At 34.4% G+C, this 18,493-nt stretch overlaps 2 protein-coding genes across 3 annotated transcripts in view; both read right to left on the bottom strand.

Moving 5' to 3' along the window:
* Positions 1-670: 670 nt before the first annotated feature.
* On the bottom strand, positions 671-18,441 carry cimip5 (ciliary microtubule inner protein 5). 2 transcript variants are annotated; one of them, XM_065296478.2, is made up of 4 exons: positions 18,325-18,441; positions 2,208-2,461; positions 1,812-1,851; positions 671-1,531 (listed from the first exon to the last, which is right to left on the bottom strand). In XM_065296478.2, the coding sequence occupies exons 2-4, from the start codon at positions 2,438-2,440 to the stop codon at positions 1,334-1,336; spliced, it is 471 nt and encodes a 156-aa protein (XP_065152550.1). In that variant the 5' UTR covers positions 2,441-2,461; positions 18,325-18,441; the 3' UTR covers positions 671-1,333. The 2 variants fall into 2 exon arrangements, with proteins under 2 accessions (XP_065152550.1, XP_073669012.1); XM_073812911.1 differs by lacking the exon at positions 18,325-18,441 and having other exon boundaries at positions 2,208-3,375.
* The window catches only part of kcnf1b (potassium voltage-gated channel, subfamily F, member 1b), a 46,921-nt gene continuing 46,760 nt past the window's right edge, over positions 18,333-18,493 (bottom strand). The window contains exon 3 of the transcript XR_010547007.1: positions 18,333-18,468. The gene's annotated coding sequence lies outside the window, so the exon portion shown is untranslated. The remainder of the gene's footprint in view (positions 18,469-18,493) is intronic.

Raw genomic sequence — 18,493 nt, 5'->3', positions numbered from 1 at the left:
ATGGGAAAAATTACAGTATTTACATGTTGTGGGAAAAGAACGTTAACACGTGTCAGCATTTTCCCTGCCGTGATGGACAAGTTAATGTGTACTAGGTTAAAACTTACAGGATATTATAGAGACAAAAATGTAACAGTATGTGACACATGTAAGCTTTCTTTTCTACTAAACAGGGAATACTATACATGAGAGTAGGCATATCATTTTCATCTGTCAGCCAGAATGTTTTTCCACTCACAATGGATCATTTTAGACAAAAATAAAAACTTAAAACTTTTGATCGTATCTACAAACTATTTTAACTATGTTAACAATTTTTTTTAGTAAACCACAGTAAAAAATTACATCAACTAGCTGAACCAAGGACAACACAAGTGGATAAATCAAGCAATTGGATGAAAACAACTAAGCACACATTTCTTACAAAAATCTACAATATTCAAATATTCTGTTTATTATTGCTAGAAATATTGTATTAAACACTTGAAAACAAACATAAATCTTGTGATTTAATTTTCTAAATATAGCAGTCATGAAATTAACCTTTCATTTCTAATACAACTTTATACATAAATTATAATTTGTTAAACAAATTTTAATCTAAACATAAACACACATTCAAGCACTCTTCAATATAAAACACACAATATATATATTTGTTTAAAAGAAAATAACTTTATTTGAAGAGGCAATTTGGCAAGATTTTACACATACATTTAAGTGGTATTGGCAAAAAATGTCTCCATTAGTTACTGCTATTTGTAAACTTTTAATAAATGTACATAGCTTTGTTTTTATAACATAACGAACACAACTAACACACCAAATGCATACAAACATACACAATGACTTATGCATTTATACATTAAAAAAGCAAAAATTGCATTTATCAAATTTGAATTTGATGTTCCTTTAAAAAACTGACAATGCAAATAGTCTTTTTTTATAGAAAATTCTTAATCAATCACCATAAATTACAGATTTTGAAACTCTTGAAAGATGCATTAATGACAACACAAAATGTTATTTAGCCACCCATAAATGCCTCTGCCAAGCATTAAAAAAAACCATACATACAATATACAACCAAATATTTAGAAGTTGGCAGAAAAGATTTGGTCTGTTTAAAAATATAGGGCTATACCAAAATTATATCATCATGAAAACTGCTGTATAACAAAAATCATCCACTAAAGCATCAAAATAAGGAAAGTTTGTCTAAGCACATGGGTGGAGGCAGGAAAACAAACAGAAAGTCCCACGAGAAGATTTCTAGAGAATGGAACAGATCTTTGCTAGAACATTAGAGAGTGTTACTTAACAGATCCTAAACTTAGCAGGGTTGCATCTCTGGATTCCTTTTGGACTTTCGGTGGTTTGCTGTCAGGGTTATCAGTTTGTCCATTCGAATCAGCTCCTTGCCCAGCTCAGTGTACAAGCCACTGCCGAACATTTGGTTACTGGTATTTGGGACTCTATCTGAATACAAAGACACAGAGGTGGGGAGAGGAGTTTCTGTACGCGGATGACCCTGTGTGAGCAGCAATTGAAAAAATAAACAAAAACATAATTCAGCAATTTAATTTGGTTTATTTGTCACACAAAAACTTGCAGTGAAGTGCAGGTAATGGAGGCCATTGGTTTGCTGTCATTGACATTTAAAAAAAATATTCCCCTCAAATTAAAGGATAGCTTTATCATTTTGGCATCTTTAATTTAGTTCCCTCTCTGTTTAGTTGGACCTTTCAAATGTGTCATCATTAAAACTGTTATTATAAGAATAACATATCACTGATAAGAGAGAAAGTTACCATCTGGTCAAAGTTCTTCAGAAAACTCCAGTTCTTCTCCCTGTTATAAAACAACCATTAAGCATTTTTACAACAGAATATGCTATACTATCTCTAGATCGTGCAAGGCAAAAAATTGTTTAGAAACGAAACAGTGATAGTTTGCGATAAAAGCTTTATGATTGTTTGTATACAGTAACCACGGCTTTATAATGTACTTTACTGTGTAAAGAACAGGAGCCGCGTAACGCACACCATCCAGGGGGCACCTGGTCAAATACCATCCGTATCAAATAACGGGGCAAACAATGGCACAGTTCAGTGGTGAAAGAGAAGATTTGTAACATAACTCCAGAGAAAGTCCGCGACAAGTAGGCAATTGCAATTATAATAAATTCAATAAAATTCGTTTCTTACCATTCCTTTACGCCGCTCCGCTCGGTGCGCACAAACTCTCTCCAGATCTGGTCCTGCTTTACCGGATCACGGGTATCATCGTGTTGCGCCGGAGTCTCACTGGTGTTTCGTGTCCTAACTGCTGAATGTCTAAACACTGAGACAGAAGACTGAGAAGCGAGAGGGCCGTTGGGTCGGTCCGGTAAACGATATCCAGCTGAAGTTGCGCGCCGCATGTTCCCTTTCTTATCCATCACTTACAGAAGATCTGTGAGCTTGTAAATCAAAAGCAAACGCACATTTAATGTAATCCACTGTGAAATAGTTTTCAGCAAAGAAACATTAACTATAGACTTAAATTCAATGACGTTTAAGCTTTGCCCCTCTTGTCTTGCTATGAGGCGCATGAAACTGTCGGGCGCGCCAATTCCCAGCAATCACGACGCAAGAGCTGCTGGCAGCAGCAGCCCGGTTGCGCGGAGATTCGTTGTCTTGTTTACGCGGGCCGTTTCCTCGGAAACATCCATGCGATTCAAGGATGTCCTCTTAAAAACTTTGGTAATTCACCAGAAGGCTAGACATCCGCTGCAACAATGAGAACAAAGTATGATCACAAAAGCCAGAGAGTGACAGTATGGTGACAAACAAACAATCCAGGCAACGCGTTTAAATCATTGTTAATCTCTGACTTTATGATGCTCACAGACACACAGTAAATTGGTTAAATCTTTATCATATGATGATATTTCATTGCCTCTCATGTAATATTTTGAGGTTTGGCCGGATGTTCTAAAAGCTATGAGCAATTATTTATTATTGTAGGGTTCAATAAGGATTTATCCAAGCTGGGCATAACACTGCAAAACTCACACAGGGATCAGAGATTAGTAGTTAATTCATGCAAACAAATACCAACTTTGTTTGTGATAAAAGATTTAAAAAAAAAATTAAACTCTAATGAATGAGGTTGTTTCTGTTGGAAAAAATATATTATTTAATCAAGTTCATATCTCCTACCTTAATGGCACCTTTGCAAGTCTTGTGTAATCGATTCATGTTTTTTTTTATTCACAATAAATTATTTTCTTTTATTCTTACAAAAAACAATCCACTGAAATAGCATCAAGAGTGGGCACTGTCTGTAAAGGTGTTGTGTAAATGTTTTAATCCTTTATAATATTTGAATATTTTTTTACATTTATCCTTTTATCAATGCCATACTTTGTATTTTTGTTTATGTCCTCAAGGGGGCGACATACTGCATTTTTTGCGTCTTCCAGCATGGTCTGAAAGAAGCAGCAGCAGGTTGATAAATCGCACAAATTAAATTGCAAAAAATCCATAATTAAACAAGCAAATTTAATTCAACTTTATAATTATAAATGTGTTGTATAATTAAACGAGTAGGATTATCAAATGCATTTTACTTGTACATTTTCAAAAAGCAGATATCTTTCTCTTTTGCGCTGTGGGCTGGAAATAATGTTAAATAATTTAACCAAGTCCAGTAAGTCTGTGATTTGCTGTGAAAGGAACATCTGACTATAGCTTTTGGGGTGCAGATTTTGTACCTGCAGTGAAGTCCAGTATTGAATACAAAAGAACATCTCTGAAAAAAAGTGTTTCCACATCAGAAAGAGAAATTTTCCCAAATATTTAAGATGAATCTATTTTACCAGTAACTTTGAAAGAAAACTTTGTAATTTATAATAAATAGAAACATAATTTAGTGAATAGTCTATAGTTTAGCAATTGTGAACACACAAACAACAAAATTTTCCACTGAATCAAATAAAGTATCCCATTATGTTACTGATGATGATGATGATGATGATGTGTAATTCAAATTATGAAGATACAAAGTTCCCAATACTTTGTTTGAATGTGTTGGCCTTTTGACTTTTATTCATGTACCCTATAGTGCTAAAATTTAGAGAGATTGTCATTGTTATCACCTTACTTCAGCAAGGTGCAAAAAATATTCAAGATTTAATAAAAACTTATTTAATTAGCATTTTCTTGTATAATATCAATTTATCTTGAAACAAGGTTAGTTGTAAATTAATGGTTTAAAAATTCTTATACCTCATTGACTTTACATTTTGTCAAATGTTTGCAAGAAAATATCGCTAGTATAAAAAAGAAACATAATTCAAGATATATTCCCTGAAGGTCATAATAGCTTATGGTCAATCATAGGCTGTACAGTCATACTCTTCAGCATTAAACACCCACCATATTAATTTGCAAGAGCTTTGTTTGGAGCAGTCTCATCACCCCCAACCAATAACCGCCTTTCACTGTGAACGCATTTAATGAAACGATTAGAGACTATTATTCCTATGGATAGATATCCGACTCCTGAGGCGCAACACCCACATACGTCTTCCCATAAGCATCACTTAAAGTGACAAAATTGTTGAGAAAGGTAAATTTCAAAAGAGTAAAGAGAGATTATATTCTTTGAACTTAATAATTAATTCAGGCTGGATTTACAAATGTAAAACTTTTATGGTCTGTTATTTAAACTTTGACAGATCCATAGTTTTGTCAGGAGAGTTCTTATCTGATTTAGTCTGTGGGTACTGCCAAATAAGTATTTCCTAGACTCAAAGGACCTCCTACACAATCACAGTGTAACTTTACACTCTTAAAAATAAGGGTGCTATAGAGTTCCATATAAAAGAAGAACTATGATAACCATTAAGTCAAAAGGCTTTAAAATAATAATTTTTTATCACCTTTTTATTGTCAGTAGAACCTTTCACACTACAATGCATCAAAAGTATATGCGTGTGTGTGTGTACCTGGGAATTATCACGTTGTGGGGACCAATTGTGGAATTTGAGGAAACAAGCTTATAAATCAAACAGAATGATGTTTATTGAAAATCTAGAACTTTTTCTTTGATGGTTGGGTTAGGAAATAAAATATACAGTTTGTACAGTATAAAATGCATTACGTCTATGGAATGTCCCCACAAAACATGTAAACCAGAATGTGTGTGTGTGTGTTTGTGTGTGTAAATTAAATATAAGCTTGAGAAATGTTCACTGGCATGAGAAATTGTGTGTGTGGGTGTTTGGAGAGAGATGCGCTTTCTTTTGTATCATTAATATCTCAGATATTTTAATTAAACATTACACCCAGAGCAAACCAGACACCTGACATAACCAGAAATATCCTACATCTTAATATCCTACATGATAATCATATAACTATGCATGAAATAAAGCAATAATATACATATCAGTTGATATGATCAATCTGATGAGGTGTCTTTTCTTTTTACTTGCATAAAAATACATTTAATACATTGTACCTATTGTGCACATGTGACCCTTGACCACAAAACCAGTCTTAAGTAGCATGGGTATATTTGCAGCAAAAGACAAAAATTCATTGTATGGGTTAAAATGAAATCTTTAGGATATTAAGTAAGGATCAGGGGTCTCATTTATAAAGCGTGCGTATGCACAAAACGGGGCTGGAAACGTGCATACGCCAGTTCCCATGTAGAGGTTGTGATCTATAAAAAACAAACTTAATGGGAGAATGGGCTTGCAGGGTGGGATCTGAGGATGATTCATGAATGCACACTTGCAGGTGATCTGTGATTTATAAAGGGAACATTGCTTTGTTTTATATGTTTTAATATTTTTTTGGCATATGCCATTTTGGCTTTTGTGTGTACACTTTTAGTTAGGATCGTACGCACAGGTTCCATGAATATATTTAGTAAATCTCCTATTATAAATATATACTTTTGTAAGTGAATGCAGTTTTATTTTTTGCACTCTCAGATTTTTTTAATAATTGTATCTCAGCTAAATATTGACCTATCCTAACAAACGTATTTATTCAGCTGCATATGATGTATAAATCTCAATTTCAAAGTATTGACCCAACTGTTTTTTGTGGTTTTGTTTAGAGTTATGAATTGGGGCAAGAGTGTATTTACATGAAAATACTTATAAATATATACAGCATGTATTTGTACAATAGTTACAGCGTATTAATTTGTCTTATATGTATAAATAGACATTATAGTAAAAGGCATGATAAATGGCCCCAAGCTGTCACCCTTTAAAAGTTCCTAATATGTACTATTTAGGGACCATTGTTTTGATTGTAAATGTGAAATTGTGAATTATTGTCCTGCAGGTTCTTGTTTAAAGTGTGATCATGTCTGACAGCAGGCAGCACTCTTATGGTAAACTAAATAACAATAATTAAATAAATCCTGAAGAGCACCTACGTGTAACCACTTAGTTGCAGAAGATCATTCGCAAAAAAACCTTCAATGCTTTTAAGTTGCTGATCACGTGGGTGTTGAACAGCGGTGGGTTCTCTCTTTATCCGCTTAAAGACCATCTGGAGGACGTGTTGTTCCTAGCTGCTCTCAGACACACAGTCTTAATATAAAACACCTCAGAACAGACAGTGAGAAAAATAAGAGATGGACAACTGAAAATGAACGGAAACTCCAGGAGTTCCTTCCCCATTTCCCATCATTTCCACCTGATCACAGGTCAGCCGACTGTAAGAGTGTGCTGACAGGCCTATCATTAAATTTACCTTGTTTTAAATCACTGATCTGGAACCTGTGATAAAAATACATTGGAAAATGGGTTTCAGTGGAGCAAAAAATAAACTGCATTTATTCTCAAGAACATAACATTGAAAAGTTGACACTGTATGTGAAATTTCACATCAAATGTTCAAACAACAACCGAATAATGATATTTGGCTTCCTATCACAGTTAGCGCAGAACTGCACAGCAGTGGCTCAGGGGGTAGCACTGTTGTGTCACAGCAAGAAGGTCCCGGTTCCGGCCCCGACTAGGTCAGGTGCCTTTCTGTGTGGAGTTTGCATGTGCTCCCATTGTCAGCAAGGGATTACTCTGGGTATTCCGGTTTCCTCCCAAATGTCAAAAATATGCAAGTTTGTTGAATTGGAGATACCAAATTCCCCTTTCCCCAACCTGTGTGTGAATCAGCTTGTGGATTAACCAGTTCTTGCCATGAATATAGCCATAGATGCTGGAATGCTGTGTAAAGAAATAATTTTTTTTTTAACAAAATTCAAATCTACCTTTGTTTTTCATTAAAACCAGACTATGATGAAAGTGCAAAAGGGTGGCACAAATCCCTGGCAATCAAAATCTCACTTGACTGGAAATCACTTGTCTTTTTATAGCAGCAGGAAAGCTTTTCGTTTTTAATCTCTGATGGAGCCCATCACTGAAGGCTTCCAAGCAGAATGTGTGGAAGCAAATAAAAAGGTCTATTCGAGAAACAGTTACTTTCACAGATTAAAAAAATATTTTGGGATCTAAATGATTTGTTCATCAATCTGAGTCAACTCACTGATTTGGTGACTGCATAAATAATTCATGCAACTGTTGCAGTTAACAGCTCACTGGAGGGGAACATTTAACATGAACATCAATTTAATTACAATCTGTTTCTCAAACAAAGCCACGTTGTGAATTTAGAAAAACTGTGAGAATATAGTGCACAAGTTATTTGCATTACTTTTATGAAACATGGTGCTTTTTGGACAGCCCTGGTCCTCATTTACCATCATTATATGGAAAAAAGTGAGAGGCCACATTTCATTCTTTTGTGATTCATAAAAGAAATTACAGGGGATTGACAAATTATTTCTTTTAAATAAAATTTATATGATTACTTTTCATAATAAAATTTGGTTGCCCAGATTTCAAAATGAACACCCCAGGATGACATCATGAAAGTGGGTCATTTATGCAATCGAAATTATGCGAGAGCAATCAAACACTTTTATCCAAAGTGACTTACAGTGCATTACAAAGTATCCAATTCTTTTTATCATTACGAGTATTCCCTGGGGATCAAACCCAATGACCTTGCACTGCTACCAATTAAGCTACATGATCACATCATTCCATCTTCTTCCATTTTCTAAGATTTTCTTCCCACTCACAAGATGGGGGCTTCTTCCACAGAAGACGCTGACCCTGACTGATGCTAATGAATCTGGGAAGGCCTCCTCAGTTATTTTTTTCAGCAAAATGGTCTCTCAGGGTTGCAGTCCATTGACCCAGTAAAGCTGTTATATAATTGCTATTTTTCTCTGCATTTTCTCCACTAAGAGATGGAGGCATGATGACTGTAATTATCCTGCCGCACAACAGACAAAACGGGCGAGCGCCTGCTGCCCGCCTGGCTGAGGATCGCTATTTACCGATGCATCTCACTTATTTTTACTAGACGTCTGTTTCATTCTGTCCGTTTCAAAGACAATGCAATGCCAATGTATATTACATATATTTGTGTGTGCGCGCACATTTAAGCCCTATATGTGTACATGAAAGATGTCTAATGTGTAAGATGTTGAAGTGTGTTTGTGATAAAGTAATGGGGTGGCACAGTGGGCAGCACTGGATTTTGCCATAAATATAGCAACAGAAGCTGGTATGGTGTTTAAATAGAAAATAAATTAGTAAATGTATTATTCTTACATGTGTAAATTCTTTGCAAAACTAATTTTTTTTTTTTTGCATTTTCCAGTGAAAACTTTCCAACTTGTTTTCAAACAAAATACAACAAGGTAGGCATATTATATATTTATGCTGTTATAACCAGGGTTTATTGGCAATGGGATAAGAAATTGAGAATAATTTATACATGTATTCTCAATATAATTATTTGCTTTAAAAAAACTAAATATACAGATTTAAACTTTTTGAACTGAACTGAATTAGTACACTATTCATACACTGTAAACCTGACAGTTAACTTAACTCAAACCATTTAAGTAAAATGGTTGCATTAGACCATTTAAGTTTTAAAACACATAAATTTAAGTACTGTGAACTTGAGTCATGTAGTGTAGTGTGAGCTTAAGTATAAGTGCATAACTGCATATGTTTAAGTTCACAGTACTTAAATGTATGTATTTTAAAACTAATGCAACCGTTTTACTTAAATGGTTTGAGTTGAGTTAACTTTTAGGTTTTACAGTGTATAGCTCATCAGGTCCATTGCACTAAAAGCACAAAATGTTTGATTCCTAGGGAACATACTGATAAAAATGTATAGCTGAATGCACTGTATGTCATTTTGAAAAAAAGTGCCTGCCAAATCCATAAATGTAAATAACCTTTGCAGTTGAATTTAGCTCCTGCTTCAAGCTTTGCCTTAGATACGACTGATTGACCATTTAATTACACAGGCCACTCTTTGTATTCAGCTTTTATGGGCTTTTACATGCTTGAAGACAGTAATTAAATAACAGCATGAGAGAGAGAGAGAGAGAGAGAGAGAGAGAGAGAGAGAGAGAGAGAGAGAGAGAGAGAGAGAGAGAGAGAGAGAGAGAGAGAGAGATTTAAATGAGGAGCATCGCATTTAAAACAACAACATTACAAGTGTATCATTTATTTTAAGGAGATTGTGAACGTGTGCATCTCTGAATTGAGTTTTAGCTCCTTATTTTCCTTCTAACGCCTCAAGTTACTTCAGGCGACAGGAAGCTTGAGCATACGACTCGGTAACCAAGCAACAACATACCAACCACGCTCTAAAATTAGGGAAGTGATGACGTCAAGGCGATCAAAACAAAATCATGAGAACATTAAAATGCACACGTATCAGTAAGGAGAACATTCAAATTGACCGCAGCCAGTTTTCAATCAACATCATGTACCTCCATCATTTTCCAACAAAAAGGACAAAAATAGATCTTCTGTAGAGCTGCACGGCACCTCACAAAAGAAATACCAACCGTCACAAAGGAAAAGCCACTGTTTTATTTTAGTAAATTGGCGATCAGATATTGCACCACTTATGGAACAAACAAGGTTTAATCTTCTGTTTCAAATTGCTGTAATTACTGTGTTAATCTCTCCAAATGAGATCTGCCCAGAGTGTTTGCTTTGTTAATCATTCAACAGTAAAATCAAAATACTAGATGATGGTTTTATTTAAATCTCAGGTAAAAGCAGGGACTTACTTTGTCAATTCTGAATATAAAATTGTTTGTCATGTTTTTTTCTAGTCCCTTTATATGCAGTAATGCTTACATTGTAAAAAATAATACGCTGACTTTACTTAAAAATATAGTGCATCATTTTTGCATCCACTTTTTTAAATACATTTAATATATTAAATTTTAAGTAATTGCATAAATAGATGCAAAGCATGCACTATATTCTTAAGTAAATCCAGCCTTAATTTTTTTGGTGTACCTGGCTTATATAGAGAACAACAACAAAAACATATGAACAAATGTATGTTTTACATTTATATAATCAGCTCCCTAAATCAGAATGTACACCATTCAGTTGGTTGCCATCACAGTTTTTGACAAGCCTTTACAGTGTGTTGGATTGTAAAATATCTTCTTATTCAAAGCTCCGATTGGGAATTTGGCGTTGTACAGCAAGTCAAAGTGTTTGTCTTTAAAATCAGTATGAAGGGAGCACCAATTAACAAGATATTTATTTTGCATATCAAACAGACACAAGAAACATTTTAGCTGAGCATCTCTTACTCCCACGTCATCAACTGCTGCACCTTTAAAAATAAAGGTGCTATAAAAGCACTTTCTTTGCAATGATGCCATAGAAAAAAACATTTTTGGTTCCTCAACGAACCATATTTTTTATCAGTTGCGGCTGGTGACTCCTTTTATCGAGGGCGCCAGATGCGAAGTTCGTCACAACATGTATGTAGCCCGTCATGTGTGTGGTTCGTAATTTCAAAATATGTGTTCTGCGCATCGAGTGATACTATGTGCATCACGTGTCTTGTCAAAATAAGTGCCTGCTGTAGATGCGTCTAAAGGGTTTATGATAAAATAGACGCTCATAGTTGCCAGATACTCGCATAACCTTATCCATAATCAGAGTTTACTGTTTAGGGAGTGCCATGCGAATGTTTTGTGAACGTGAGCGTCTCTTTTATCATAAACGGTTTTGACGCGTGTGCAGCAGGCATTTATTTTGACAAAACACGTGATGCACATAGCTCACATGATGCAACAAACACATATTTTGAAAACATGAGCAACACAAATGACACTCCAAACAAATATTTTGAATTTGCGCCCCTCGGATGAACAGTCACGAGCCGCCATTGTTTTTTTTTAAGAAGAACCTTACCTTTCTTACCTTTATAAGGAGTATTTTCCACTACAAATAACATTTTGTGAACAATTATGTTAAAGGTTCTTTATGGAACCATACAGCCAAAAATGGTTCTTCTATGGCATCATGTAGCACCTTTATTTTTAGAGATCACAGACTCACAATTTAGCTTTAGAAATCAAATGAAATGACTTTCCATTTCCAAGAATTTCAGACAGCAAAATCATGGCAAAAAATGCATGCTGTGCAAGCAACATTACATTCACAGATGGTTTAGCTGCCTAGTCTGACATTTTACCCAGTATGTGATCCAAAGTACATTGTAGGAGTTTGACCTTAACCCTTTATAATAACTCACAGTGGATAGAAAAGAGCTCTGCTGTACTTTACCTCAAAAAACCAAAGTGTTTTTTTTTTTTTTTTTGGACTGTATTGATCACACAATACCCATAAATGCCAAGTCTAGAGTCCTAACAGTTGGATACCGTATTCAGGATTCGCAGGGTAAAAGCACTAAGTAAAACCAGATGGCCACTAAAAGAGTTTTTCTATATTAAGGAAAGAGTGAATGTAATGTGTGTGTGTGTGTGTGTGTGTGTGTGTGTCTCCACCATTATAGAATATCAAATTGGTTGAGCATGTGTGTTGTGACGGTCAGATTTGAGAATAGGGGATAATTATAAGTCTGTTAAAAACACTAAAAGTGTATAAAATGAGGTGGCAGATGGTTTAATAGGGTCGGACTTGTAACCTGAAGATGACTGGTTCGAGTGTCACATCCGGCAGGTTGCTTTGGGGTGTCCTTGAACAATGCACCTTATCTCCAATTGCTCCCCGGGCACAAATTTTTTAAAGGTAAGTGGTCGCAATACAATTTATTTAAGCAACAATTAAACAAAAAAATTTGAAAAACAAAACAAAAAACTTTTGTTCAAATGTAGCTTAAATAAATTGATTGCAACAACTTAAAAAAAAAAAAAATGTAGTTAATTGAATGAATAATTTTTTCAGCGTAATAGTGTAGCTGCCCACTGCTCCGGGTGTGAGTGCTCAGTGTGTGTGTGTGTGTGTGTGTGTGTGCGTGCGTGCGTGCGTGTGTTCACTTACTTCTCACTGGGATGGGGTAAATGCAGAGGTCACTTTCACATGAGATAAGTAATAGTTAAACAAAGCTATGCGTGCATCTGTGTGTGCCCTTGACTTAGGCCCTTGACTCTCCCACTCTTTTGCGTTCTCTCTCTCTTTCTCTACAGTTAATCCTTTTAGAGTTTAGACCTTCACACCAGACCCCGCTCGGCTCCCGGCTCTACAACACAGAAGGAATCTTTCCCAAGACACAGAACAAACAGATTCACTCACAAGAGAGAGCAAACGATGCTCAGTTAGAGGACCGAAGGATGATGGAAAAGAAACCATGAAAAGATAAAGGATATTCAGAGGAGGAGAATTTTTTTTTTGGCGAACTGGTTAAGTGTATAATGTGATTTTAAAGGACATTTAAGGACTTCAAGGAGTGAGGACTATAAAGATCATTTACTCAATTTGTTAGCAAGTTTTTGCACTCAGGTTTTTCAAGTAAATTTCACACTTGTTAAATTAAGTAAAATTTACTTTAATTAAAAAAAGAAACTGATTTAAATCAACAAAGTAAACTCTAAAAACAAACGGTGCTAAATAGCACTAAAAGTGGTTCTTGGCTCGTAATCATAGAGGAACCATTTTAAGTTCTATATAGCACCTATGAATCACCTATGAAGAACCATAAAGGGGTCATATAGCACCACATATGGTTCTACACAGGTGCTACACTGGTACTTCATTGGTGCTATATGGCACTTAAAATGGTTCCTCTATGATTATGAGCCAAGAACCACTTTTAGTGCTACTTAGCACTGTTTGTTTTATAAATACATAATGAATTTTTTTTTACTTAAGATTACTGAAGTAGAATTACACTGTTAAAAACGTGATATTTACCTAAAAATATTTTAAGTACTTTTAAAGAGTTACCTCTTCCTGATTTAATCACGTAAAATGTCTTATTTTCTGTATATATTTATTATTATATACCACATTATGATAAGCAAGTAAGAAGAGACAGGTCTCATTGCTGGCATTAGCACAGTCATTGCTCATTGAGTGAATCACCACATCATGATTTTCATCGTGTCACCTACAGTCAAGCACCACTCTTCTGAATGATGATAACCACAAAACTCCAAGAAAAAACACAAACTCTTCTAAATCTCAAAGATAAATGAACATTAAACACTAACAAGTCTTTGTTTTTAATAAAAACACATAAATAGCATTTAATTTTAAATTTTGCTCTCCAAATGCCATCCCATGCAAAGCATGCTGGCAACTACAAGTCCACTGCCTAGTTATATGTAAAATCACTTAAACTAATACAAAAAGTATTATTTTTATATTTATGATAATATATATATATATATATATATATATATATATATATATATATATATATATATATATATATATATATATATATATATATATATATATATATATATATATATATATATAGGCCTATATATATATATATATATATATATATATATATATATATATATATATATATATATATATATATATCTTTCTGTTTTATAGTTATAAGCAACTGTCTGATCATGGCCATCATTGCACAATAATCTGTTTTAATGTAAGATCTTTTTGAGGTAGACTAGGGACATATAAAGTATATATTTGCTTTAAAATTCATAACAGATCTTACCTTTAACACTTTACGATAAGATTGTATTAGTTAACATTACAAACAATGAAACAATACTTCTTCAGCATTAATTGATCTTACTTTATGTCATTTCAGCATTTGTAACTGTTTACATAAGTTAGGGCACAGTAAACCAACAAAAAACAATTGCAATGCCATACATATAACATTAACAAGAATACATAAATGCTTACTAATGTTAACAAAACAATTTTGTTGTAAAGTGTTACCAAGAAATCTGTTTCTAGGCATTCAATTAGACTTTAAATTTAGACTAACTGCAAAAAGATCATTTCTTAATTTATAAATTTGCCTTTTTAGATCCTTCTTCCAATGGGAGCATTTTTTGAAATTAATTAAAATAGGTCTGAAATAAAAACAAGTACTAAAGAAAACATCAAATAGAACTGCAGATGGTCTCTTTACCGCATGATGTGGTTAACCTACTGTAGAGCACTCTCTGAAGACGTTTCTCATTAAAGTTTAATGTGCTAAAGTTACCAAAAGTATCCCGGGATCTGTCTTTGGGAGTTTTCCTTAGAAATAGGTGTCTGGACTATTCTGGAATAAATAAATAAATCTGCAACTGTAAACAGTACACATCTTAATAAGCAGTTTGCTTATTATACACAACCTCTGATCGCAAGATAAAAGCATTTTCAGCACATGCAAAGAAAGTGTAATATTTATAGTGCTCCTTTTGAAATATTGAGAGGCTTAAGACACAATTTTAGACTGTATAGCACGAGTACATGGGGGACGGATATTTTTACTCTTTTATAAACCACTCCAAAACTCCAGTATTTATATTTTATCAAAGTGTCCCATAAACAATAACTTTGCCATTTAAAAAGACACTAAAAGGCATCTGCCGCCTTCAGAACAGATCTGAGGTTCTTCTGTCAAACTCTCAGGAAACATTTATACACCAAACAATAAGGACACAGTCAAACAGACTGTTTGTGATGCAGCACAGATGGATTCAACAGGTTGTTGGTTATTAAAAGTTTGAAATGATGATTAGAGTATTTTTAGAGTAATGCAGCCTATTCAGGACAAGAACTAGGGACAAGATATTTTGTTTTTAGGGGTGCTTAAAAAGACAATAGTAAGCAATAGTTGTACAAAATACCATGAAATTAATAAAAATGTATGTGTATAGATCTAAATTTATTACAGTCATGAAAGTTTGTTCCTTCAAGCTTTCAAACATTAAAACTCAAATTGGATGCCAAATGTCAACACGATTCATTTCTAGGAAAACAGTTCATGTACTGTATTGATAGACGCTGCATTTAGTCTTTTTCTTGTGTTGGATGAGAGATGTTTACAGATTCTTAAATAAGTCTAAAGGTCTTCTTTTTATACTTTAAAATACTCACAAATATCTGACTCACTCACTCATTTTAAAATTGCCTGAGGTCTGTGAGACAACCAAATGTTTCTTTGCCAATAAGAGATGTACTGTATAATTTTGCACATATTTCATTGTCTTTCTGATGGTGGATGCCAGTTACCATCATGGATCTATCACGTTTTTTAAAATATTGTTGTTTGTTTTAATGAATTCCCCAAACACCTGCTTTATCTTTGTCTTCATTGACAAACTAATCGCAGTCAAAAATGATTGCCTTAGTTAATTTAACTAAATAAAATGAGTAAATTCTATTTAAAAAAATTAATTCTTGTGAGTCATTTAGGTAATTCTAACTGAACACATTATTGAGTAAATTCAACTAAATTGTATTATGTAAATCCACTTAAATTTGTAAGAAGGAAATTAACTTTACATTAAATATTTTGTTGAAACTACATACCATTTTTTGTAATGTTTAGGGATGAGCGGGGAATAAACTAACACGGGGTTAGTTGTAACGCAGTTGCTTTACATATTTCTACAGGGCCGAGAAATCTGTGGTTTTGGTCTTTTTCTCTTAAGCCCTTTTCACACAGACATTCCGGAAAATACACAGAAAATGCATCCTGGATTTTTCCGGGATCGTTAGATTTTTGTTCATTCACACTGCCATGATTTGCCGGCATCTGCAAGGTCCCGGAAAGACACGTGACCTGTTCAAAGTCCTGCCCTCTCTTCTACGCAGCGTCTGAAGTTTGCAAAGTATTTATTATTTCTCTCTCCAGAAACAACTCGCGTACATTTTGTTTATGATAAGACTATAAAGGTTTATATGAATTTAGTTTATATTAATTTAAAACCCGCGATTTGAGGAGCTGAACGATATATCTTGTTGGGATAACGCGCGGGCATTTTCGTTTATTATAAGCTCAAATGAGCATGTGACGCGATATTCATTTATGCTGCTGAATGATCTCCGTTTCAACGCAGTAAGTGACGAGCTAACTTACCTGATATCTGCTTAAGTCCAGTTTGCTGACATTTCTCATCGTGAATGTTGTAAATCTCTCATTTTAAAGAGTTGAACCAACTTCATGTTGCCATCCTCATTACGGCACATGCGTCATTGTTTATGCGTCTCATTTATAATTTCCTGATAACTACTTCAATCTAGTTTGTGACATTTCTCGTGGTGAATGTTTATATGCATGTCATCTCTCATTTAAAGGAGCTGAACCATAACTTTTGTTGTGATGACGCGTGCGTCCTTACTATGACACGCCCATTACGGCATTGTTTCGGCTTCTTGTTCACACAGAGGGTTTTTTGTATATCTTACTAGGTCCTCTTTCCGGCAACGTTCCCTGAAGATTAACGGACATGCTTGTGTTCGCACACACGCTTGTGTGGCTATTTTACAGGTATTTTCTGGGATCAAAGGTCTGTGTGAATGGGGTTTTACTGTCAGAAGAAGTAAAACTTTTTTGATGTGTTTTGGTTGCATACAAGTAAATTTCTTCATCATAAGTTTTTATTTATTTATTTATTTCTGAGTTGGGTGTGTAAGTCACCAAATCCAACCGTATATGATTTTAATCACTGTCTTAATTTCAATCTTAAAATGCTCCCATTGGAAGAAGGATAAACATAACACCATTGCTGAAACACTTCAGCAACTCCTAGTCACTGATAGTTGGGATTGAAATTATTTTTTACACAGCGGGATTAGTTTTAAAGGTGCAGTGTGTAATTTTTAGAAGGATCTCTTGACATAAATGAAAAATATTATACAAAACTATATGATCAGGGGTGTATAAAGACCTTTCATAATGCCCCGTTATGTTTTTATTACCTTAGAATGAGATGTTTTTATCTACATACACCGAGGGTCCCCTTACATGGAAGTCACCATTTTGTGCCGCCATGTTTCTACAGAAATCCTTAACGGACAAACTTTTTCTTACTTTGTCGTCTCAGACGATGACATTTTTCTGGGGGCGGCTAGCGTAGCTCTTCTATGCGTTTTAAAAGCGAGGGGTGAGCAGTGGACTTAGCCGTTGGTTGCAATGTGCAAACTCAACACTAGATGCCGCAAAAATGTACACACTGAACCTTTAACACAGTGTTACAACCAAGCCTCCAGTATACAATGATAATGAAATGAAAAAATGTAAATACTACTCACCAAAATGATAACTGTTAATACAATATCAGGGGGAAAAATGAATTTTTTTATTTTTTTGTCTTAATTGTGCAGCCCTTTCAAAAACATCTATTTATATACATTGATGCATAATACAAAGATGGTTTGATGAAGGATCATGGATGGATAAATATCCACACATTCATCTATTATAGGCAGATAAATAAACAATAGCCTACCCACTTTTTGTATATAGACAGAATTGTATTGAATTATTTGTCTTTTAACCAAATTTTCTAGCAGGTGTTACAATAAACCCTCTGTTTGTTACAATTAACTCTATATGGAATAAGTTGTTATGTTTGCACTCCTGTCACTTTCTGCGTAATTGTACGATAACAGTAGGTTCCACAAACAAACTTGAAGTGTTGATTTGTAGCAAAGATATGTATGATGATTGTGTAAAAAAATTATTTAGGCCTATCTAACTTAAATATTGTTTTAAAGGTAGAGCCAAAGTCAAAAAGCGTTGTGCCCCGCTCTCCCCTACTATCTACTTCATAATTTACTCATCTGCTACAATAACACGTTTTTTTAATGATCTCTATTTTGATTAATTTAATACAATTTAATTCACTCAATAGAGCAATAGAGGTTGATAGCTAATCAGTAACAAATGTAACCTTTTTAGAAACAGAAAAACATCTGAACATTGAAACACTTTTCATAAAAACTGACAAAAATGTATTCACCTTTATCCCTCCTCCCGACCATCACAGCATCCAAGTGACGTGTATAATCACTCCAAAATGGCGTTGTCCAGGCAACAAACCCCCCAACCCTTCTCTCTTCTGCCATGCATGCATGTTTTTTGTAAAGAGCTGTTATTTAAAGCCCTGGAACAAAAGGGAAAAACAGGGG

The sequence above is a fragment of the Paramisgurnus dabryanus genome, chromosome 20 (assembly GCF_030506205.2).
Source record: "Paramisgurnus dabryanus chromosome 20, PD_genome_1.1, whole genome shotgun sequence".
Taxonomy (NCBI): Eukaryota; Metazoa; Chordata; class Actinopteri; order Cypriniformes; family Cobitidae; genus Paramisgurnus; species Paramisgurnus dabryanus.
Note: the sequence above shows the minus strand (reverse complement) of the source record. Positions and strands in the feature narration are given on the sequence as shown.